This window comes from Sorex araneus, chromosome 3 (assembly GCF_027595985.1).
Source record: "Sorex araneus isolate mSorAra2 chromosome 3, mSorAra2.pri, whole genome shotgun sequence".
In the NCBI taxonomy this organism is placed as follows: Eukaryota; Metazoa; Chordata; class Mammalia; order Eulipotyphla; family Soricidae; genus Sorex; species Sorex araneus.
Window position 1 is genome coordinate 118,651,711 of NC_073304.1, and position 25,309 is coordinate 118,677,019.

Genomic DNA, 25,309 nt, shown 5'->3' on the forward strand with positions numbered 1-25,309 from the left:
ACCCCAGTATCCCTCTCACCACCACCACCCCTTCCCCCGAGCCCCACCCCACCTCTGTGGCAGGGCATTCCCTTTTGTTCTCTCTCTCCTTTTGGGTGTTGTGATTTGCAATATAGGTATTGAGTGGCCATCATGTTCAGTCTATAGTCTACTTTCAGTTCGGATCTCCCATCCCAAGCGGGCCCTCCAACCACCCTTTACTTGGTGGTCCCTTCTCTATCTGAGCTGCCTTTTCCCCCAGCATATGAGGCCAGCATCCAAGCTGTACAGCAATCCTCCTGGTACACATCTCTACAATTCTTGGGTGTAAGTCCCTCATTCTGTTACTTTATATTCCACAAGTGAGTGCAATCTTTCTATGTCTGTCCCTCTCTTTCTGACTCATTTCACTTAACATGATACTCTCCATGCTGATCCACTTATATGCAAATTTCACAGCTGCATAGTAATCCATTGTGTAGATGTACTGAAGTTTCTTTAACCAGTCATCTGTTCTCGGGCACTCGGGTTTTTTCCAAGTTCTGGCTATTGTAAACAGTGCTGCAATGAACATACAAGTGAAGATGTCATTTCTACTATACTTTTTTGCATCTCCAGGATAGATTCCCAGAAGTGGTATTGCTGGGTCAAAGGGGAGCTCAATTTCTAATTTTTTGAGAATCGTCCATACGGTTTTCCAAAAGGGTTGAACCAGTCGGCATTCCCATCAGCAATAAAAGAGGGTCCTTTTCTCCCTACATCCTTGCCAACACCGGTTAAAAGCAACATTTTTTATAATAAAGACCATAAGCAGAGCAAGTTTCACAAGTCAGTTTTGTTCTCTGCCTATTCATTTGCTTTAGTTATTCATATTCTACTTGAGTGAAGCTATCTGATAATTACTCTTCACTTCTCTACTTATTTCATTGGATGGAACTTGGGTCCATCCATTTTGACCCAAGAGATAATGTCTTTTTAATGACAGATTAATATCCCATTGAGATCACAGCTGCTTTACGCGCGGTCACCTGTTGACTATTTAGGTTAATGCCATGTTTTGTTTGCTGTTAATAAGGCTGCTGTGAACATCGGGTACAAAATCCTTTCAAATTTGTGTTTTTCTCTCCTTCAGATAAAGGCTTAGAGTGGTGGGCACTTACCTTGTACATGGACAACTTGTGTTTGAACCCCAGAATGTCATGTGACATATTTGATATGCCAAAAACAGTAACAAGTCTCACAATGGAGACGTTACTGGTGCCCGCTCAAGCAAATCAATGAACAACGGGATGACAGTATTACAGTGCTACTTGCATTATACAGTTCAGGAAATAGAAAAAAAATCTATCAGGATAATGATCATTCTGAAAAAATTTCCTGATAGACAACCATTATATAAAAGAGAGAAAGATTGAAGTTGATATCTGTTGGAATACATGTCAACTTCAAAGATTCTTAATAAAGCAAGACCCTTGCCAAGGGCTGGAGACACAGACACAGTATGGCAGGTCCACTTTCCTTGCAAATGGATGGTCTGGGTTTGATCCTCGGCACCCCCAATAGATCCCGTGAGCCCACCAGGAGTGACACCTGAGCACACAGCCAGGAATCAGTACTGAGGACTGCTGAGTGAAAATAAGTAACTAAAGCAAGTAAGCCAATAAAAAGCAAGGCCCATGCCAATACTAAATTTTCCCCCTATTTTTCTGATCCCATTTGGCCTATGCCCATAATCCCTTTCTGTTTCCCGTCTGTCTGAAATCATTTCATCTAGATATATGTCGACCATCTGTCCTTCCACAAAGCAATGCCTTCTCAACAGGGGACAGGGTAGGAAAGAAAGGCACAGTGCGGATAGAAAGTCAGGAAAATCCTAGCCGACAGTTCTTTGGCATCTCCTGTCTGGTCCCTCTTGGCCTGCCCAGCAGCCCCCTGGGGACAGCAAGAGCCGACAGCTTGTGTTGGTTTGGGAAAGGGCAATAGCTGTGGAAGAGAAACTTCCCTGCTGTGTAGCTCTCCCCCATGCCCAAGACGCAGAGCAGCAAATGGTGGCTGGTGTCCTGCCGTGCGGACGTTCTGTGCCACAGAACCAGGGGGTGGAATTTGAAATGGAACCAAGGAGGTTTTATCTTGTGTTTTTGGTACATTAAAATCAGGTATTTGAATAGGATTCAAATACCCAATTCAACACTTTCTGCCTTATGACATTTGAAACAACCTAGAAGTCCCTTTTATGACCTTGAGGTTTTCCAGGAATGTATCCACAGGATAGCACGGGCTTAGACCCAGTTGTGGTCTCTTGACACAAGATGCCCACAAGGGACTGGTGGAAACTTTGCCTCCACCCAAAGGCCTTGAGAAACTCTCTTCCAAGTTCCCAAGCCTTAGTGTGATGGGTCTTCAGTTAAGACATGTTTGCATTGTTTTCTGTAAAGACTGGCAACTCTTCCATCCTCTTCCATGTTCAAGACCCAGGAACAGGGGCCAGAGAGATAGTACAGCAGATAAGGCACTGGCCTTATCTGTGTGGCCAGCCCAGGTACCCCATATGACCTCCTGAGTATCTCCAGGTGTGGCCCTAAAAAATAATAAAAATATTTCTTTAAAGAAAAGACCCAGGAATAAGGCCATCTTGATACACACACACACACACACACACACACACACACACACACACACAAAGCTTTGATGTGGTTCATACTATGTGGGGCAATTTATTATTTTTAATCCCTTTGAGAGTCTGGCCACCTAAAAAAAAGAAATAGCAAGAACAATAATAGAACAGATCAGCCAATGAAAATGCATTTTCCTAAAATATTCATTTAAATGCTCATTTAACTGTAGGAATTGTTACTTGGAGAAGGTCACTAGCAGTTGTTTTTACTGCCTCTGAAACATATAACAGATCAGAGGTGAGACTTCATGTCCCTCGGGAGAACAGAGGAAGGGAGACCTTTCCTGATCCCTGAGCCAGCAGTTTTTCGTATTATGCCAGTATTATGAACAAGAAAAATTTAACCTTGACTCTGTCTTATGGGCTAAAGCCTAAAATTCATCTGATTCAAACCTATGGGGTTTTTGCCCAGTTGTGGGATCTCCAAGATAAATTCTAAATTAATAAAGCCTAGGAGGAAGAGCGAGGACATCCCTTTCCCCCCCCCCCAATCTTCCTTGAGGAAACCCTCGAATGTATAGGGCATCGCCAGTGTTCTGCCTGGGCATCACATTTCTGATTTAAATCTTGCAGAAAGTATTGCCATTTGCAGAACATTTATCAGCCTTCCATACAGCTTGAGAATGGTAAATTGAACCATAAATCAAACTTAAGTTGCATTCCCAAAACTTCTGGGACCGTCAAAAATTAATCAGCTCTGTAGAAGTGATGGTATGATAGACATGAAATATTGAGCAGTTGAGTTAAGGAAGAGACCGTCACTTAATATGGATGATGTTGATTTCTTTGGAAATAGTTTTCTTCTCACTTAAATATGAGTGAGTAAGCCCTGTGGCTGTCTTAAGTTTATCCAGAAGAATGCAATGCTGTCCTTTCAGATGAATATGTACTACAACCGCATGGAAGGTTGAAATACTGAGCTAAAAGTCATTGGCTTGAGACAGAACTGAGTTTGGATCCCACTCCACCATCTGTCACTGTTTATTGCCTCAGTTTTCTCAGCTGTAAAAGGGAGCTAATAAGGTCTAGTTTAGAAAAGTAAATGTAGGAATCTGCCAGTGAAGTAACCGTTAAATGAGCACAACCCAGAGAGTGCATGCTTAGCAAATCATGAAAGTCAACTCATGGAAATATCTTTCTCGTGCCTTTCCAAGACATGGACTCCATAGTGAGGAAACAAATCAAGGTATCTTGCCAGACTGAGAAAATGAGAAAACAGAGCATTTTGCTCTTGCCTACATACTTCCTTATTTTGTATCTTGTGTGTGATACTTAGCTCTCTACGAGATGAAACGCCTAAAGATAGAAATGGAATCTTCTCTGCTCTGCAATGACTAACACAGTGTCAGACCACTAGTGACGGTGTCAACAACTAGGAAACGTTGTTGACATGACCTTATTTAACAGTGTCTTAAGTCTATATATGTTCCCCTTCTGTGAAAACAGATGAGTCCCTGCCATGGAGAGAAAAAAGTTTCCTGGGAACTGTTATTTTCCACTAAAACCCATGGATAAATTTTGCCGTCTCCAGATCATTTTGTTTTCTAATTGGCTTCTGGGCTCGTTTTAGCCACTTTATTATTTATGCATTTGGAAGTATCATTAACACTGCAGCTGTGACTGAAATAACTTTCTTGTCTCTGTTTAAGCTAGGGGTCCTTTGTACTTAACCTTTCCATTTGCATCTTAAAATATATTTAATGACTTTTCCATAGCTTTGTGGTAACCAAGAATTTCTTATTCATGTATCTTATTATACTCTGTGCTTCCCTCTCCCCCAAAGCTCTTTTGATATCCTCCCATTTAGTTACTATTTGGGAAAAAGAGAAAAAAAAAGGGGAGGAAGAGTTAGCAACTCTGTTGTATCCATGAAGACCATGAGACTCAGAGTAGCTGGGTGACTTTCTTAAATCACAAATAATTAGTGGCACAGATGGAATAAGAACTTCTCTTCTGATGGATTTTTTTCAAATCTTACTGAGAATTATAGATCAAAGATACATTCCTGAAGACATGTATAAGCGCTAAAGCACTGTACAGTGCTGGCCCAGGTTCACTGCCCGGCACCTCCTAAGGTCTCTTGAGCCCCACCAGGATTACAGAGTCCCCATCCGAGTGCAGAGCTGGGCAAGCCCTGAGCATAACTGGGTTTGCCCCCGACCAAGAAAAGAAAAAATTATATCCCTGGCCATCAGCTTTTCTCAGGCAGCATGCCAGCCACTCGCCATTTGACTGCAGGACTTCTTTTCTTCCCAGTTTGAACGCCATGACCCTGTGGATGGAAGAATCACAGAGCGACAGTTCGGGGGCATGCTGTTGGCCTACAGTGGGGTGCAGTCCAAGAAGCTGGTCGCCATGCAAAAGCAGCTCAAGAAACACTTCAAGGATGGGAAGGTACCTGGGCCTGGTGGGGAGGCAACCGTTTAAATAACTCAGTCATCTTAAAGACACACAAGGAAATGTGGTGTCCTAACTATGACTGACACATCTCTGATACTTGGCCTTAAAATGAGCAGTGGGTGAGGATGAAGGGAGGACCAGGTGACCCAGGTTGCTTCTCATATAAAGGCAGTCATCATGGACTAAGGCAGATAATTGTAAAAGAGGTAGCTTGGGCCAGAGATATAGTACAGTAGTATGTTTGCCTGGCACGCAACCACTTTAGCAGCGACCCGGTTTGATCCCTAGCACTGCATGTGGGCTCCCTGCCCCCCTGCTCTGACTCCTGAGCACAGAGCCAGGAGTAAGCCCTAAACACCACCATGTGTGGCTCAGAAAGCGTTCGATTCCCAGCATCCCATATGATCCCCTGAGCACTGCCAGGAGTAATTCCTGAGTGCATGAGCCAGGAGTAACCCCTGTGCATCGTCAGGTGTGACCCAAAAAGCCAAAATAAAAAAAACAGAAAAGACAGGTTTAATGAGGAAGCTCAGTAACATACATCTCACATTTACAGTGTGTGGACAGTCTTAAGCAGAGAGGACAAGCAGGCCCAAATCTACTATTCACATCACTTTAGAGGCCTGGGAATTACAGTAATCATCAATACGCTAGTCAAGTTCAGACCACGAGAACAGAAAGAATGGTGGACCCAGGGCTAACTCCAGGGACACCTAACATGAAAAGCAATTCAGGAAGGAAGGAAATTTATGGAGAGCATGCAGAGAAATGCCTGGGGTAAGAGGTGAACTCAGAACCACAGATGCAGAAGTTTCACGCTGTGAGAGGTCTCCTGTGTCACAGGCCGCAGGGATCTGGTGAGCTCGGGTGACTGACACCCTTTGTTTTGGGGAAGGTGGTAGCAAAGGATGATCTCTGGGGAGCTGTTTCACTCTGTTTCTCTTGTTCCTGTCTTCTCAAGGCAGCATGAGTTGCAGCAGCCTTAACGCTCGTGTCGGCAGTGTCACCACCTACACCCCCTACCCATTCTCTCATTCTCTCTTCAGCAGACTCCGCTGGAGGCACTGTTTCATTCAAGAGAGGACAGCTTAGAAAGTGAGATCACTGTATGAGTAAAATGCAAACACAAAAGTTCATAAGTTTGTAACTCTGTATCACAGTGATTCTCTAATAAAAAATAATAAAAATAAAAGTTCCCACACTCTTAAAAAAAAGTGAGGAGGTGGAGACAGCAGAGGAGGAAGAGAGGGGCAGACCCCAACAGAAACAGGAATGTTAAAATGTCATAGGCCATGTTCTATTTCGCTTTAGCAATACCCAAGGCTGGTGGCTTACATACCAGATGTTTATTTCATAGTGGAGGGCTGACATGCATGATGAAGACAGTGGCAAGCCTGCTTTTTGATGAGGGCGCTTTTCCTGACCTGTTCAATAGCTGCCTTCTTGCCATGTCCTCCTGGGGCCTCTCCTTGGTCTTTGCGTGTAGAAGGAGACAGCAAGGGCTTGCTAATCGAGTGTTTTCTTAGATGGATGTTCATCTTATTGGTGCAGGCTCCATTCTTGTGACCTTGCTTAACCATAATTCTTGACTTGGGGGGTCCCATTTCCATAGAGTCACAAGAGTTACTGAGGGCCTCAGTGTAGATGCTTTTTAGGAAACCCAATATTCAGCCCAGACAGAACGGTCAGAAGAGACCAATCTGGTATGTCTGAGGGCCTGAAAGGGGACTAGTGTGGCCAGCGTAGGCAAGCCAGGGAGGGATGGCTTGAAATGAAGTCAAGAGGACTCCTCAGACATAAGCCTGAGAACTTTGTAACTTTCCACATGGTGATTCAATAAAATAAATTTAAAAAAAAAAAGAGGCATCCTCAGAATGGATGAGTTTGGGCTTTATTCACAGTTCACTGAGAAGCAGTTTTGTTTTGTTTTTTTTTTTCAGGTTTTGGTCTTGTGATTATACCAGGCAGTGCTCAGGAGCAATTTCTTGCTCTGTGCTCAGGAGTCCCCTCTGCCCAACCCATGGCAGTGCTGGGGGACCATATTACTTATGCCAGGGCTTCTAAATAAGGCTGGTTGGTTGCTAGGCACCTGCCTTAACCCCTGTACTATATTGAGGAGCAGTTTTGAAGCCTTGCTCAGCACGGTGGCATGGCTGTGTGTGTGTTCAGAGAGTGTCCTCGGTGAGAGAGGTGTCTCATTAGGCTGGAGTACGTGCTTTGCATGGGGGAGACCCAAGTTTGATCCCCAGCACCCCATAGTTCCCTGAGCACTGTCAGGGACAGAAGCACAGAAAGAAGCTTCTGTGCTTCTTTCCCACAAGCACAGAACTTGGAGTCATCCCTGAGCACTGCCATGTAGAGCCAAAATTCCTGTGACTTTGAAAAAAATCTAAATTAAAAGGAAAACAACCAACCATCCTAACTGCTTTATTTACCCAATATGCTGAAATTATTAGAGAATTTAGGAAGAGATAATTAAGCAATATTTTTGAGCCACACTGACATTGATGACTGGAGATCGTGGGGGCACAAGTCATCAGTCCTCTCACCAACAGCTGTGCCCAGTGCAGCAGAGGTAGGTGGTAGATGTATGTCAGTATCTCTGGGGTGTTGGGGCATGGTGGTAATGGACAAGTTGAAGCAGAAGCTAGTTAAGAGGCTTGACTTCTTAAAATTCACACTTATACAAGCATGTGTGCATACACACAATATCTTGGTGTTCATGTTTTGTTTTTTTAGTCTTAGAGTCATGCTTGGTATTGCTTAGAGAACTCCTAGCTCTGCTCTCAAGAATTACTCCTGGTGGTGCTTGGGGATCATATGGGATGCTGGGGATTGAACCCGGGTCGGCCGTTTGCAAGGCAAACGCCTTACCTGCTGTGCACTCTCCAGCCCTGGACTCTGTTTTTCTTTTTCTTTTTTTGTTTTATTTCGTATTTTACTTTGTCTTTGGGCCACACCCACCAGTACTCAGGGCTACTCCTGGCTCTGTGCTCAGGGATCAAACCTGAGTCAGCAGTATGCAAGGCAAGTGCCCTACCCACTGAAATATCTCCCCAGCCTTTATACAATTCTAGAGCTAGAATCTAGATACATATATACAGGAACAGACCCCCAATATTTCCAGGACTAAACCCCAGATTCTTTTCATTCTCATCTCAACACCCTTCCCATGATGTTGATGGTTAACCACCATGAACTGAAAATTGACCTGGCATTCAGACTGCTACATAATGGGGCCAGGGAGATAGCTTAGGATCAAGGACATGTAACTTGCATGCACTAGGACATGACTTCCATCCCTGGCACTGTGTGCCCCCCAACCCCCAGCATTTCAGAGGACCCCAATGATCCTCAGCACCTCTGGCCTGCACAGTGCTGCCTTGCCGGGACCACGAAGCATGCAGCGTGGCTGACTAACACCTCCCGGTGATGCCCCAGGCCCTCCGGGCACTGTGAGGAAAGAAAACATTGGATCCCATGGTCATGTGGTGCAGTACCTCAGAGCCTGTGTTGGGATCCTGCCACAGGTTTCCGGGGTCTTTTGCCAAGTCACTGAGCCTGAGTCTCCTCCTGAACTGAGAGGCTTGTCCTACGTGGGTACTGGAGGAGCCTTTCGGTGATGGGCAAAAAGACCTGAAAGACAGGAACTGAAAGGCTCTGCAGTTGTTGGTCTCCATCTCCACTTTCTGGTTTTTAATCTCGTATGAGGAATCTCCCATGATCAGCCTTCCCCCAACTGGGTGGGGAGCGATTCTAGAAGGACAGATTTGTAGATTAGATGTCCGCCCTCTCTGCAGCACACTCCCTTGGCTCCAAGGAAAGCATTATGTGAACATAAATTAACAGAATAGTGCTCTCAAAAAGCACTTCTGATATTCCCCAGCACCTAGCTCGTTGCTGTTCATAATTACAGTTTCAGAAAATGGGTGGCAAAATGGATAGGTAGATTTTTAAGCCCCAAATTGCCAGTCTGCATTCGGAAACACTCCTTTATTTTGACCAGACACATCTTTAAATTTGAATAAGTGGCCAGAGAGCTGCCACAGGGGATGTGGCATGTGCAGCTGCCTCCAACCCTCCAACCCTGAGCACCAATGAATGAAGGGGGGAGGAAGGAATCCTCTTCAAAAAAGCATTTGGTTAAGACATGATTGAGGTCAGGCCGGAGCTAGAGAGCCAGGAGTGAGCCCTGAGCACTACTGGGTGTGGCACGAAAACAAAATAAAACAAGAACTGACTGACCTGAGGGAAACCATCATAAGAGACCAACTCATGTTTTATTATGATTTTTTTGAGTTTGTTTTGTTTTGTTTGTTTTGTTTCCAGGGGTCACACCTAGAAGTGTTCGGGGGCTACTCCTTGCTTGGAGTTCAGGTGTCACTCCTGGCAGTCCTTGGGGGACTGTGGCAGCAAGGATCAAACCCAGAGCTCCAGCAGGCAAAGCATGTGCTCCAGTCTTTTGTATTTAAAAGCAGTAAATTGGGTGCTGGAGACACCTTCCTTAAAGGAGCAGAGTGTTTTAGCTTTAGCAGGAGACAATTTAGGGCCTGACGACCTTGCAAAAAAAGACAAATGTTGATGATCTGGGGTGCTAAATTCCCTCTCGCCCAGAATTTCTAGCCTGCTTCAGCAGAGAGATGGAGATTGATTGCCCTCTCTTGCTGAAGTGGCTTGTGAGCACAGCAATTAGCTCAAACGAGAGTTAATGAAGGGGTTTCCCTCCCAAGGCTGCCAGTCCATCTCTCTCGGATTGTTTCTCATTAAACTGGAATCACCGGCTGCTTTCTGATGGCTGCTTTCATTCCTCTTGGAAAGTGTAAGGTTTCATTTGGCTAATGATTTTAAAAGTTAAAATTTTTGTGGGGGAGGTTTTATATGAAATAACAAACCAGACCTAAAAAATGGAAAGGCCCTCCTGGTTATGGTATTAAATAAAATATTTGCATATTACTTAAGGACATGCAGCCTTCACAGCCATTTTTCTTTTTCGGTCTTTCCGACAGCTTTGTTAGGTCTCATTTTGCCTCTGAAAGTGGAGAGTCAGAGAGAGCAATTAATGACCCACCCAGAGTCTGATCTATAGACCAAGGCTTCCTTTTCCAGATCTTTTTCCATAGCAAAGGGCTGTTCCTCATCATCATAATCTCTTTTTTCTCTAAAGCAGAGCTTCTCATCCAGCCATTCAGTAGGACCATTGGAGAATTTGTAAGAAATCCGTTTGTTAGAATGAAGGGATAACTCAGCAAATGTTGCATATAGGAGCCCCAGGTTCATCCCCAGCACCACATGTTTTTCTGAGCACCACCATGAATGACCCCTGCACAGTGAGCCAGGTGAAGCACCCTGCACTGTCAATCTCGGGTCCCTTAAACCAAAAAAAAAAAAAAAAAAGAGAGAGAGAGAGAGAGAGAGAGAGTGATTGTTGGGACTCTTCAAAACACTAAAATCAGTAGCTTTTGTTAAAAAGGTTCCCTGTGGGTCTAGGCCTGTGAGCTGCTTGCAGAGAGGCCCTTCCTCCAGTCCTTCCTCCTGCTGATCCAGCCCCAGGCGCTGGCATGAAGAATCTGGGCGCCTGCCATGCCTGGGAAGTACTCTCTTCATCCATGAGCACTACCATTTCTCCTAGACCAGAGACTGTTTTCTTTTTGTCGTTGTTATTGTTTAATGAGCTCTGTGTTTTGACTTGGTCTTATGTCAGAAATTAGACTCTATCCTCTATCATATTTTATTCATTCTCCTTGATCTTTTTTTTCCTATGAATTCTTTCTGGCCAAATCTGACTCAGCTTTGAAGTTCCTTAGCTTTCATTCACCGACTGATATACCTCACCTTATTAAAAGAGAGTTTTCTGCAATTTCCCAAATGTAATTCACTATAATGATCCTTTATTCTTAAGAGTACTAACTTTAATAATTTAGAAAATCCCCCTAAGGATGAATTTAAATTGTACTACAGTGGCCGTCTTTATGCAAGACACTAAGTCAGATACTCTAGAAAGATAACCAGAAAACATCATCTTGCCTCAAGAAATATGGTAGTCTTGTAAGGAAAAGGTATATGCAAAGAACTGTATAATCTTACATTCGTATTTGATATTTATTGAGCACCACCATGTGTCAAGCACTCATCTGAATGTTGGTAATTCAGTACTGAGCAAAGCAAGCCTTTGCCTTCAAAAAGCTTAACAGTCCTAGCTGAGGGCAACATACTGAACAAAAATTATAATACAAGGCAACTCAACTTGAGCTTCTTCTTTTTCTTTTTTTTTGCTTTTTGGGTCACATCCAGTGATGCACAGGGGTCACTCCTGGCTCTGCACTCAGGAATTAGCCCCTGCGTTGCTCAGGGGACCCTATGGGATGCTGGAAATCGAACCCGGGTCAGCCGCGTGCAAGGCAAATATCCTACCCACTATGCTATCGCTCCAGCCCCATATTTGAGCTTCTTAAGAACAGTGTCTTGGGCCACAGACATAATACAGGGGGTAAGATGCTCGCCTTACCTGTAGCGAAACTGGCTTTGATTCCTGGCAGTGCCTATGGTTTTCCAAACCCCACTAGGAGTCATCTTTGAGCACAGAGCCAGGAGTGAGCCCTGAGCACAACCAGGTATGGCCCAGAAACAAACAACAACAACAACAAAAAAAACACCAAAAATAAAACAGTGTCTTGGGGGTTGGGGACTTGGTCCAATGGGCTAAATGCAGGCTTTGCATGCAGGAGCCCTGAATTCAATCCCCAGCACCACATGGTTCCCTGAGCACAGCCAGGTATGGCCCCTGACAAGTAGAAACTATCTTATGTATATGTTCTCAGTACAGAGTCTCATTGGTATATATTTATCAATTGCATTGATGAAATGGTGGATATACTAAGTACTCTAATAAACAAGAGGTCTTTGGGAGCATGAATAAGAAAGAACCCACTGAAGCAAATGAGTAAGAATTGTTGGAAGAGATAAGGCCTTGTGGACAGGCAGAGAAGATGAAAGTGTATGATTTTGCTGCATGTTTTCCCCAACAGTCTCTGCATGTGTCCTTGCCAAATACTGCTTCTAGCCACTAGTAGGTATCAGAAAGTTAAAATAAGAATGTCTAGGCCAAAGATGGGGCTCACCAAGTAAGGTAAGCAAAATAAAACACTCTGTGTGTGTGATGCCCTAGGTGTGATTTCTGGCACCACAAAGATGAAAGAATAGAGTAAGACTATTCCATTAACCATTGATGTTATCTGAGGCTACAATACATGTGGGCCCTCCTTATGTGTTTTTACATATATATGAGAATTAATTGACCTGGAGCAATAGCACAGCGGGTAGGGTGTTTGCCTTGCATGCGGCCGACCCGAGTTTGATTCCTCCACCCCTCTCGAGAGTCTGGTAAGCTACTGAGAGTATCTCGTCCACATAGCAGGTCCTGGCAAGCTACCCGTGGCGTATTCGATATGCCAAAAACAGTAACAACAAGTCTCACAATGGAGACGTTACTGGTGCCCGCTCGAGCAAATCGATGAGCAACAGGATGACGATGACAGTGACAGTGATGAGAATTAAATCACACTGTGGTCATGGACTATCAGAAATTCTAGGTGCTAGAGCGATAGTACAGCAGGTAGGGCACACACTTTGCACATGGCTGACTCAGGTTCAATGCCCAGCATCCCATGTGGTCCTCCAAGCACCATAGGAGTAATTCCTCAGCAGAGCCAAAAGAGGCCCAAAAACTAAAAAGAAAAAATAAATTCTCGAAACATAGCTGAAGTTGGAAGAGTCTCTCTTATTCCAACTAAGGTGCCCACCAATAGCATTATGGAGTGTAGCACCTGAGCCGTGGCCATTGAAATAAAAAGACCAGAACTCTGCTAATGAACTTTATTTTACTGATTAGCTTTGAAACCTACACTTTCCCCCAAAGGAGCACTAAGCTGTGCATTACTATTAAGAGGTTCATTTGTGGTTCTTTTCCCTGCTGTTATAGTGTGGTTCCCCTCCCCCGTACTCAGTGAATTTCATATGTGTCTAACTTCCCCTTCGAAGCCAGACACATACTAGAGAATGTATTTCAGAGCTTAAGACAATAAATTCATTGCTGCTGCTTCTATAGTAATGAACCTGCCACTAAGAACATTGACCTACTTACTTACCAAGTGGCTTCTATATACTAGGCATGTCACTTCCTTATTACATTCTGCTTGCTAGGTAGAATCCCTGGTACTTTTGATAAAAAGTGCTTTTATAAGGCTTAGTTTTCTTCTAAAAATTGCACAGACACTTCAGAGAAGCCTCTGGGATTCAGAACCAGAACTGTCTCAATCCAGATCCATCATCCTTCTTCTGATAAACCCATTGAAGGCCACTCCTTACGTCCCAGGATTCGAATAAACACAAGGGCTTGGGGAAAACAAGAAAATTGGTGTTGCCATATGCCAGTGTATGGATTCTTAAGGGGATAGATAGAAAGGTAAATTGTGGAAGCAGATTACTGGACCGAGAAACTTGTGTTTATTCAGTTTGTCACTGAAAATTAATTCTGTACCTGGTGATGCTCAGGGGACCATGTGGTGCCTCCAAGGCATGTGCCTGAACCCCTGTTCTCTCTCAGTAGCACCAATAGGAGGTGTTCCATTTTGCTATAACTTGTATGGAACCAGAGGGTACCAGTCATGCTAAGGGGAATAAGTCAGAAAGAGAAGACAATACCGGATTATCTCATCCATACATGAAATATGAAGAAACCAAGTGAGGGGATAGACAGTGGCCAGTGAAAATAACCCTAAGACCCTTCCAACAAAACTGAGTTTACCAGAGCAATAGCACAGCAGGTAGGGTGCTTGCCTTGCACAAAGCCAATCCAGGTTCGATCCCTGGTACCCCATATGGTCCCCCGAGCACTACAGGAGTGATTCGTGAGCACAGAGCACAGTGATCCCTTGAGTCCTGAGCACTGCCAGGTGCTTTCCAATAACAAAAATTATAAATATTTTTTTAATGAGTTTATCAAGCAGGAAGGAGGATTGGGAGGGGGCAGCTAAAAAGGGACTGAAAGTGGTCGCACTTTGGAGGTGGGTGTGGTGGAGCAATATTGCATGTCTAAAGCTATTTCAATTTTTGGGAAATTAGATTTACATTAAAAAATTGTTAAGCAAACAAATATAATTATCTTTAAGCCTAAGAGCAGTTGACCAAATGGTTAGAAGAAACTAAAAAAATCCTCCTGAGCTTGGGTGGACAAAGATCTTATCTATGTGCTATAAAAGCACTGTGCATAAAACAGAAATATTAAGGAATTAGACTCCATCAAAATGAAAGTCTTCTGTATTTTTTTACTGAGAAAAGAGAAATCTGAGACAGGAAGAAAATATTTGCCACATGTTTGATAAAGGATCTATACCCAGAGTTATGCAGAAACTCTACAGTTCAGGTATATAATAATAATAATTCAATTTTAAAAAGATGCCAAGGGGGGGGGGCTGGAGTGATAGCACAGCGGGTGGGGCGTTTGCCTTGCACGCGGCCGACCCGGGTTCTAATCCCAGCATCCCATATGGTCCCCCGAGCACCGCTGGGGTAATTCCTGAGTGAAGAGCCAGGAGTAACCCCTGTGCATCGCCGGGTGTGACCAAAAAACCAAAAAAAAAAAAAAAGATGCCAAGGGGGCTGGAGCGATAGCACAGCAGATAGGGCATTTGCCTTGCATGCAGCCAACCCGAGTTAGATTCCCAGCATCCCATATAGTCCCCCGAGCACCGCCAGGAGTAATTCCTGAGTGAAGAGCCAAGGAGTAACTCTTGTGCATTGCCGGGTGTGACCCAAAAAAAAAATGCCAAGGCCTGGGTATAGCTAAGTGATGTAGCACTTGTTTTGTGAGTGTGAGACTTGAGTTCAGGCCCAGGCATCACTCCACATGCTGACTGATGTCCCAGCAACACTCGCCATGGGGTCCCCAGTGCCACAACAAGAACATGCTCTCTGGCACCGCGACCAAGTTTTTGAGCACTGCTAATGACTACAACAATAGCAATGAGTGGATGGATAGAAAAAGGAAAGAAAACCAACTTAGATTGACATTTTACCAAACAAGTGAGTAGCAAATAAATACGTGACAGTATATTCAATGCTCAGGATCATCAGTTATTAAGGGGATGCCTGTGAAAAGGACAATAAGACACCACTGGATACCTGTTAGAAATTACTGTAATGGGGAAAAAAATAACAGTAGTAAGTAGTGGTGAAGATGAAGAGAAACTTTCTTTTTTTTTTTTTTTTTTTTTTTTTTTTTTTTGCTTTTTTGGGTCACACCCAGCGATGCACAGGGGTCACTCCTGGCTCATGCACTCAGGAATTACTCCTGGCGGTGCTCGGGGGACCATATGGGATGCTGGGATTCGAACCCGGGTCGGCCGCGTGCAAGGCAAACGCCCTACCCGCTGTGCTATCACTCCAGCCCCAGATGAAGAGAAACTTTCACATACTGCTTTGGAAATGTAGCCCTGGCTCTGATGGGCTCAGGGGACTATATATATGTGGCAGTGACAGAACCTGGGTCAGCTGCATACTGGGCCTTACTGGCCTACCTCTCCGGCCCCAAAGGCTCTGCACTCAGGAATAACTCCTGGCATGTGATAGGTAGTAACTCGGGGCAATAACTCAGGGGACCACGTGGGATGCTGGGAATTGAACCCGGGTCAGCCGAGTGCAAAGCAAATGCCCTACCTGCTGTAGTATTGCTCCAGCCCCAGTGTCATTATTTTAATAACCCAAAATTGCAAACAATTTAAATGTTCACCAGCGGGTGATGGGTCATGACCAAAATGAAATAGAAACTACTACTATTGAGCAATTAGAACCCTTCATATAAACATCAACATGGTTAAATCTGAAAAACACTATAAGTTTAAAAAAAACACGATGCACAGATAACATTGTTATATGATTGCCAATTGAAAATAAATTGGGGGGGCCAGAATGATAGTACAGTGGGTAGGGCATTTGCCTTGCACATGGCCAACCCGGGTTTGATTCCTGGCATCCCATATGGTACTCCAAGCACTGCTAGGAGTAATTTCTGAGTGCAGAGCCAGGGGCAACCCCTAAGCATCACTGGGTGTGACCCAAAAAAATAAATAAATAAGATGTTTTTTAAAAAAAAAAGTTATGAAGACAAAAGATTTATGGTTGCCTGGAGCCAGATCTTGCAAACTAGAACAAGATCTTTGGAGGGATGATGGAATGTTCTAAAATTGTACTGCAGTGATGACTGGACAGCTATAAACTTACTACAAATATCATTGAATTGCACAATTAACTTGCACAGTTAAAATGAGTGAGTTTTATGATGGGAAAAAGTATGTTTCCCTAAATCGTTTTAAAAATATAAAGCAACGGGAGACAAGGGAACAGGGAAAAGGAAAGTTTCACTTCCTCTGACATCAGCTAAGATTCTGACATGTTGCTGGCAGACCGGATGAGAGCACACACTGTAATGAATAATTTCTTTGCTTATTTTTTTAATCAGTCATTGCAAATCGACCTGCCAGGAATCAGTCTAGTTGTGCAGTTCCTGCTATGGGCCACTGATAAGATAAAATAGTCTTCTTCCTTCTTATATGCTGGGCCGCTCACCGGCCTCGTCATTGTCATCTTCTTAATCCTGCTCGGTTTGTTAAAAAAAAAAAAATGACTTTTACACCAAGTAATGTGTGAAAATGGTACCCAACAGTCCTTCTTTAATCCCTGTCTTTTAGTCTCTCTGCATGTACTCATCATCACACATTTCTCGGGTACTCTGTCAAAGGTCTGACTCTGTACCGCTCCCTGCAAAGGCCTCTTCCCTTCACAAAACCCAGACTTTTCTTCAGTGGGTTCTTAGCACAAGCAGGGAAAGAGCAGACTTTCTTTTTTTTTTTTTTTTTTTTTTAGTTTCTTTTTTTTTTTTTTAGTTTATTTATTTTTAATTAGAGAATCACCGTGAGGGTACAGTTACAGATTTATACACTTTTGTGCTTATACTTCCCTCATACAAAGTTCGGGAACCCATCCCTTCACCAGTGCCCATTCTCCACCACCCGTAAACCCAGCGTCCCTCCCACCCTCCCCAATCCCATCTCCCCCCCACCCCACCCTGCCACTGTGGCAAGGCATTCCCTTCTGTTCTCTCTCTCTAATTAGCTGTTGTGGTTTGCAATAAAGGTGTTGAGTGGCCGCTGTGCTCAGTCTCTAGCCCTCATTCAGCCCGCAACTCCCTTCCCCCATATGGCCTTCGACTACAATGTAGTTGGTGATCGCTTCTCTGAGTTGACCTTTCCCCGGAACGTGAGGCCAGCCTCGAAGCCATGGAGTCAACCTCCTGGTACTTATTTCTACAGTTCTTGGGTGTTAGTCTCCCACTCTGTTATTCTATATACCATAGATGAGTGCAATCTTTCTGTGTCTGTCTCTCTCTTTCTGACTCATTTCACTCAGCATGAAACTTTTCATGCCCATCCACTTAACTACAAAATTCTTGACCTCCTTTTTTCTAACAGCTGCATAGTATTCCATTGTATAGATGTACCAAAGTTTCCTCAACCAGTCATCCGTTCTGGGGCATTCGGGTTTTTTCCAGATTCTGGCTATTGTAAACAGTGCTGCGATGAACATACATGTGCAGATGTTGTTTCGACTGTACTTTTTTGCCTCTTTGGGATATATTCCCAGCAGTGGTATTGCTGGGTCAAATGGGATTTCAATATCTAATTTTTTGAGAATCATCCAAATTGTTTTCCAGAAGGGCTGAACCAGTCGGCATTCCCACCAGCAGTGAAGAAGGGTCCCTTTCTCCCCACATCCTCTCCAACAGCGGTTGCTTTTGTTCTTTTGGATGTGTGCTAGTCTCTGTGGTGTGAGGTGGTATCTCATGGTTGTTTTGATCTGCATCTCTCTGATGATTAGTGATGCAGAGCACTTTTTCATGTGCCTTTTGGCCATTCGTATTTGAAAGAGCAGACTTTCTATTACTCACACCTAAAGGCCTCTAATCTTCCAAAAACCTCACTTTTTTTTTCATAGACTCATTTTTCTGCTCACAAAATGTTTTTATTGGGTGGGGGGCATTGGACCACACCTAGCTGTGCTTGGGGTCTACTCCTAGTTCTGCACTTACAGACCACTGCTTGTGGCGCCCAGGGATATCCTGTGTGGCATCAGAGATCAAACCTGGGTCTGTGTGTGCAAAGAAAGTGCCCTGCCTGCAGTACTGTTTCTCCATTCCCTCTGCTCTCTGCTCAAGTGGCCCAGGTAACCTGGTACCTCGGGGACCAAGCAGCACCACGTTCTCAGGTCCTTACGTTGAAATGCCAGCCTGGCTGGCCAAGAACCCCTAGGAGGCCTTTTCCCACCAAAAAAAAAAAAAAAAATCGTCTTTTTTCTTTACCTGATAGTACTCCATTTGTGTATAATGGATAGTATTCCACTTGTGTACCATAATTTCCTTACCCATGTATCCGTTCTTAGCCCCTTGGGTTGTTTCCAGATCTTAACGAGTGCTGCAGTGAACAGCAGTGTTAAATTCACGTTAATGCAACCATCTCCTCTGTTCTCAAAGTACTGTTAATTTTTTTTAGTTATGGAGGATCCAGGTTTTTATATTAACCCATCTTGCCTAAGGTAGACAATGAGTTTTATCAACAGTTGGTTACAGTAAAATAAGTCCTCTTCCTCCTGTCTGTCCATATATGTCAAGAAAATCCCTCTGGAATGTGTCACAGAGGCAGGGGGAGGGAAGGGGTAGGGGTGGCAGGAGGGACATGAGGAACATTGGTGGTGGAGAAAGGATGCCGGTGGAGGGATGGGTACTCAAACATTGATTGAAATGTAATCATGAAAATTTGTAGGTCTGTAACTGTATCTGATGGTGATTCACAGAAATAAAAAATGGAAAGAAAAAAAGAAAATCCCTCTGATGACAAGCCCCAGAGGGAAATTTCTTGTGATTCCTATGTTAGCAATTCCCATCACCTGCCAGATTATACCTAACCTATGTGTAGTCTTAGAGTCTGCACAACTCGATTTGCAGTAAGCATAGCTTTTCCCTTTCCATTTAGCCAGCCACTAATCTCATGTTACAGTGTTACTCTAGTTTCATTCTAAAAACCAACTAGATTTTTCACTAAATCAGCTACCAAGAAATAAGAATTTTGTGATTTGTATCTTATCCTTACGGAGGCTTTTCTGAATCACAAGCTCTGTAAGATCAAGACTCATGTCTAGTTCTGTTTCTTCCCATTGTTGTTCCTGGCATACTGCTGAGTGGCTTGGTAAGCCGTCAATGAACATTTTGTTATTCAATGTCTAAAAAGTCAAGGGGTTACATAATTTAATTAAATAATGACATAACATTTGTATTTCCTTTTTTCTAAATCATCAGATGAATTGCCCCATTCAGGTGGTTCACTTGGTCTCTGTGTCCTCAAATAATTCTCAGTACAAGTCCTCTGGTCTTGAGCTAGAGTATTTGATGTTTCATGAAAAAACAGTAGAGATTATTTATCAAAGTGGGAAAGCACACTTTTAGAATATCCTTTCTTTATCATGAATTTCACATTAGCTTTTGAGCCTTAAAAACCCTTTCAGGTGGCTGGAGAGATGGTACAGTGGGTGTGATACCTGCTTTGTACACAACCAACTGGTTCACTCTCTGACACACTATATAGTCCCCTGAGTCCAGAAGGAGTGCTAGCTGAGCACATAGCTAAGAGTACGCCTCGAGTACAGACAGGTATGCCCCACCCATCTGCCCCTTAAAATATAAAATAAGTACCATAACTAAAGGATAAGAACCCCATGTCACCACAACAAGGCTACTCCTGATTCTGTGCTCAGGGGTCACATCTGGAGAAGGGCTTGTGGGACCCTATGCAATGCTGGGGATCAAACAAATGTCAGCCACATGCACATATTGTATATCACTGTATCACTGTCATCCCGTTGCTCATCAATTTGCTCATGCGGACATATCGTATATATGTAGACTATTTCTCCAGTCCTTAAAATGTATCACCTTGGCCATTTTTAAATAAATTGTTCAGTGGCATTTTACATCCACCATCAATATCCATCTCCAAACTCTTTCATCTTCCCAGGATGAAGCTCTATATCCATCAGAAGTAATTTTCCATTTTCCCCATCTCCCCCCTTCTCCTAGCTACCTCTATTCTACTTTCCATTTGTATAAATAGACCTCAGTTTACCTCATATTTAAATGATGTAAATTAACTGACTATGAATTTAGCCAGTCTAGGTACCTCATCCACGGCTTTTGTCCTTTGGTGATTTGGCTTATTTCACTTGGCATTTAACGCAGGCTTAGCAACACTGTGACATATGTCAGAATTTCCTTCCTTTTAAGAAGTAAATTATCTTCCATTTTCACCCCCCGGTCATCCACCAATGGATAGTTACCTTGTTTTCATCTTTGACTGCTTTTTGATAGACAGGAAGAGGAAATGGCATTAATATATCTATGCATGACACACAATATTGTAGAACCTGCAAGTTTGGCCTGATGAGATTCTCCTATTAGACTAATTCTTCCCCGTACTTACCGGACGCAGAATCCTTCTGAGGAATGAGACTTACCTCTGCGTGCTGTAAGTCCAGGCCATGAGGATGGAGTCAGGCTGGGGAGATAGTTCGAAGGACTTGTGTGCTATGGTTCTGGGAGATCCAGGTTCAATCCTGGGACTACTAGCTCCCACACAAGCATCACTAGAAGCACCGACACCTGGAATCACCTCTGAACACTGCTGGGAGAATCTCCCCTGGAAAGAATGGCCATGAGTTAGAGAAAATGTGTTTCCACATCATTGTCATCAAGCTTGGACCAGAAATGTGGCTCATTGGTGACTTGCCCTGCACATGAAAGCCTGTTTCAATCCTACCACCAAGACCACAACTAAAATCACTGAACTTAGTTCATTCATAGGGGTATTCTCTAAGTGAGTGTGTGACGCTTAGATACAGATTCACCATAAGTCATGCAAATAATAAAAAAAATACAAACCTAGCAACAATCCAGATGGAATGGTTAGACAGTTTGTGGTGTATTTACACAAATGGAGCATGAATGTCAGCAAAAGGTAGAGAACTACAAATATAAATGAAAATATAAACATTAAAGAAGTTAGCTAAATAGAATACATACTGCTTGATTCCTTTTATAAATTTTTAAAACTCAAATTTTTTTTTCTGTTTAAGGATGTATAAATATGAATGCCTTTTCAAATTTTTTGTTTTGTTTTTGTTTTTTGTCTTGGGGCAACACTCAGCTGTGCTTGGGACTTTAACCTGCCTGCGCTCGGGGATCATTCCCGACAGGCTCAGGGAACCATTCATGCCTTTTTCCTTTTTTTTGAAAAGCAAGGAGTTGAACTATTTAAAAGTCAAGTCACATTACCAACTGGTAGAAGAGGTCACACAATTGGAAACTATGGGTAGGGAAGGTGGTTCAGGGAGGCTAATATCTTAGTCCGTTTCTTGTCTCAGTGGAGGGCTTATGGATGTCATCTTCAGCATTTTGTTAAATAGACACTTTTATGTATCTTTCCTAATGGCTTTCAAAGCCCAACTCAACAGTTTTAAGTTCTGTAATTTGGAGGTGGGATTATGAAAGAACATGTGATATAATTTCATATACATAGACATGATCTTAAGCTCTTTTGTTGATTAATGAAAAGAAAAAGAAGCCTTTGACCCTGTTTGGAAATCGTGGTTGGAGCCAGGAAGATAGTACAGGGGATAAGGCTGCCCACCCAGATTCTAACCCTGACATCCTCTATGGATCCTTGAGCACTGCCAGGTTTAACCCCTGAGCACCACCAAACATGGCCCCCAAAAGAAAAAGGTGGGGGTAGTTTTTATCAGTTGTCTGTGTTACGGTTTATTTCTGCTGGTTTCCTGCCATGGGCTGTCGTTTGGGGAGCTAGAAATTGGAAGAGAAACACCACTGAGGAGAAACCATCCAACATCTGCAGCGTGTTAGGAAGCTGATGTCTCATTACCAGGCATTAGCCCCGTGTTGCCCCAGTGTTCCTCGAGTCTGAGAAACCACGCGTGATAGTGTGAGGAGAGGGAGCCAGACAGTCGGATGTTTGACCTCTAACTCCCCTGCAGTCCCAATTACGTACAACTGCCCTCCCGTGAGCCATCAGAGAAATGGAATTAGAGATCAGCAAATCCTTGACCAGCTTTTGAAAATAACTTCCTCATTCATGGAGCTTAATTAGGTTAAAGTTAAGTGCCAAATTGCTTTATTTAGTAGCTTTTCAATTGAGGTAATGAACAGCTCCCCCAAGCCCTTGGGCACTGCTGCATCTCTGAAGCCCTTCTAGGGGAAACTCCTATCTATGTACCAGGGCCATCGGTGATTTTTTTAATTAACTTAAGCATTTAAAAAAATAAAAGCTAAGTTGACCATTGTTAAACTGGAATTACTGACTCTGGTCTGATTTGTTAAAGTACATATAACAGATCAAGTGGTTATGGCCCATTCCAGAAATGCCAGGGTAGTTTCTGTGACTAAGTAGAGGGCACAGTTAGAAATATTTTCATTAAAGACCATCCAGCTATCACAGAAAATAAATAGCTTCATACCAGTTTTCACAGACTGGGGAAGACAGTCCATCTGCCTTTCTCACTGTAACCCTGTTGTGCACAAACTTAACATTCCTGGACAAGAGGTATTCAGCCTCTGTTCTGGGCCTCTGTAAACTTGTGATTTATGAGCACATATTAATGCCAACTGCTCTGCGTTTTTTTTCAGGTGCCCAGCTTGCTTTGTTATCTCTCTTCCAGGGTCTGACATTTCAGGAGGTGGAGAACTTCTTTACTTTCCTGAAGAATATTAATGATGTGGACACCGCGTTGAGCTTTTACCATATGGCTGGGGCATCTCTTGATAAAGGTAATGAACCCCCAGACTTTATATCCTGAGGGTATAAGCATTGAGTCTATAAACTATCAGGAGACTTCCCCTCCTTAGCAAGAATATGGGCGGTTAACAATATTTGACATTTTAAAATTTTTTTAAATATTTGACATTCTTTAATTTTTTTAATTTTTAATGTTTTTATTGAATATCTTTGAGCTAGACCATTACAAAGCCGTTCATAATTGGGTTTCAGTCATCCAGCGCCCATCCCTCCACCAGTGTATATTTTCCACCACCAATGCCTCCTGTTTTCCCCACCATCCCCCCCACACACCATCTCTTACCCCCAGCCTCCCTCTATGGGAGGCACTTTCCTTCTTGCTCTCTCTCTTTCTCCTCTTTCGTTTTTACATTATGGTTTGCAATACGGGTGCTAAGGTCCTGATGTTTGTTCAGGGCATTCAGTACTTCTATTGGGAAGGTAAGGCTGGAGTAGCTTTTTCACTGAGCGGCAGCTTTGGGGTGTGGGTGTGACTGCTGAGACTGTACAGGGAGGTGGGGGGAGGAAGCCCATCCTGACCCCAAGAAAGCCTGGAAATTTCAGTTACAAAACCCACATGCCCGAATTTTCAGCAGATTGTGTCTCAGGGAGGTTTATCCTGAGATGGTGGAGTCTGGCTGAGGGTCTGGTGGTGATTTTGGATTGTGGGAGCAAGTGGCTGCCAGGGGCTCTGCTTGGGCGGGCACCAGACTGACCCGCCCCCTTCGATTTACCCTAGTCTGCTCAGCCATGTGTGGGCCAAGATTAGTTGTGGCTTTCAAGGTTTATTTCTGGGTCTCTGAAATAAAGGTAATAAATGAGCTTATATAGCTGAACTAGAGGTGGTTTGTGGGCGTGGCTCCACATATCTAATTTTTGGCCATTTAATTTTTTAGTAAACTTGGTCCCAAGTTGTTGGGATCTGGCCAAAGGCACAGCGGCAATTTTGGGGTATCAGGAAGCCTGAAAGCACCATCAGGCTGCGGATGCACTTGCCCCACAGGTACAGGTTGACCTGCCAGCGGCACCATTACCCACCTTTCACATTTTTTTTAATATGTGTTTTACTTGGTTCATATTACGTGAGCTTTGTACTTCGCCCTAAGAGTTCGAATTCAGAAGATGTATTTTTTAATGCTAAAAGCAAATCAAGACAGATGTCCTTCCTTAAATGATTGATTCTCTTTGGAAATAGGCATCTAAGCTGAGGCAAAATATATGAAATCGGAACTTCTCTCATTAGAGCCTTGTACTTCCCCCTAAAAGGTCTATCTATTTATGCATAATAGATAAATAGATGTATACATATGTATTCACATATATGATGTTTACTAATAATCTCTATGCATTCTAATTCATTCTTACCAAAAAAATTGCATTAAAGGATTTCTTCTCTTAAAGGATTTTTTAGCTAAAATCTTGACTCTGAGAGTAGCACAGCCTGTTGGCTTACCTCATGCAGAGTTAATTCCAGTTGCTACAGGGAACATGAGAGCAGATAAATTGAGAGCAGTGTACACACATACACACACACACACACACACACACACACATACACACTTTATTATGAAAATTTTACAAACTCAGAGAGTTGAAATAACTATTAGAAATAAGCCCAGTAGCAAGCTTAATTAGCATCTTGCCGTGTGCACCCGAATATTCTTCTAGACATAGCTCAGACATATAGATCAGAGTTTGTTCTGTTCTCTGTGCCACTTAAAAGTTTCTGGAGGGCAGAGCTGATAGGGCAGTGGGGAGGGCATTTGCCATTCACCTGGCCAACACTGGTTCAATCCTCAGCATCCCATTTGGTACCCCTAAGAACTGCCAAGAGGTGATGCATGTGTGCAAAGCCAGAAGTGACCCCTGAGCATCGTCAGATATGACCCAAAAGGCAACATTTTTAAAATTTAAAATAAAAAGTTTCTGTCCCCATTCACCAAAAGACAACCTTAATTCTATATATTTTTTCACTATATGTATATATTCACTTTATTTTTTCTTCAGTTCATACAAGTGAAAGTAAACAGTTTCACACCTGTTAAGGTTTCAACTTGATTTGCAGTCTAGTCATTCATTGCCTGTATCAGCAGTCTGTTCCTCGTATCAGTACTCCATACGTATCCATTCTTCTCATGGACACTGGCCATTACCAGTTACTGGCTATCTTGAAGAAAGTTACTATAACTTTCTTTAATTTATTTTTTTTATTTATTTATTTAATGGGAGCCACTCTAGTAGTGCTCCTGGCCCTGTGCTCAGGGATCACTCCTGGTGGTGCTCTGGGGTCCATATGTGGCGCTGGAAATTG

At 43.2% G+C, this 25,309-nt stretch overlaps 1 protein-coding gene across 2 annotated transcripts in view; it reads left to right on the forward strand.

Moving 5' to 3' along the window:
- The window catches only part of MICU1 (mitochondrial calcium uptake 1), a 168,025-nt gene that overhangs the window by 113,956 nt on the left and 28,760 nt on the right, over nucleotides 1-25,309 (forward strand). For both annotated transcript variants that reach the window (XM_004615473.2, XM_055132399.1), the window contains 2 exons: nucleotides 4,910-5,047; nucleotides 22,883-22,991. In XM_004615473.2, coding sequence (XP_004615530.1) covers nucleotides 4,910-5,047; nucleotides 22,883-22,991 — 247 coding nt within the window. The remainder of the gene's footprint in view (nucleotides 1-4,909; nucleotides 5,048-22,882; nucleotides 22,992-25,309) is intronic.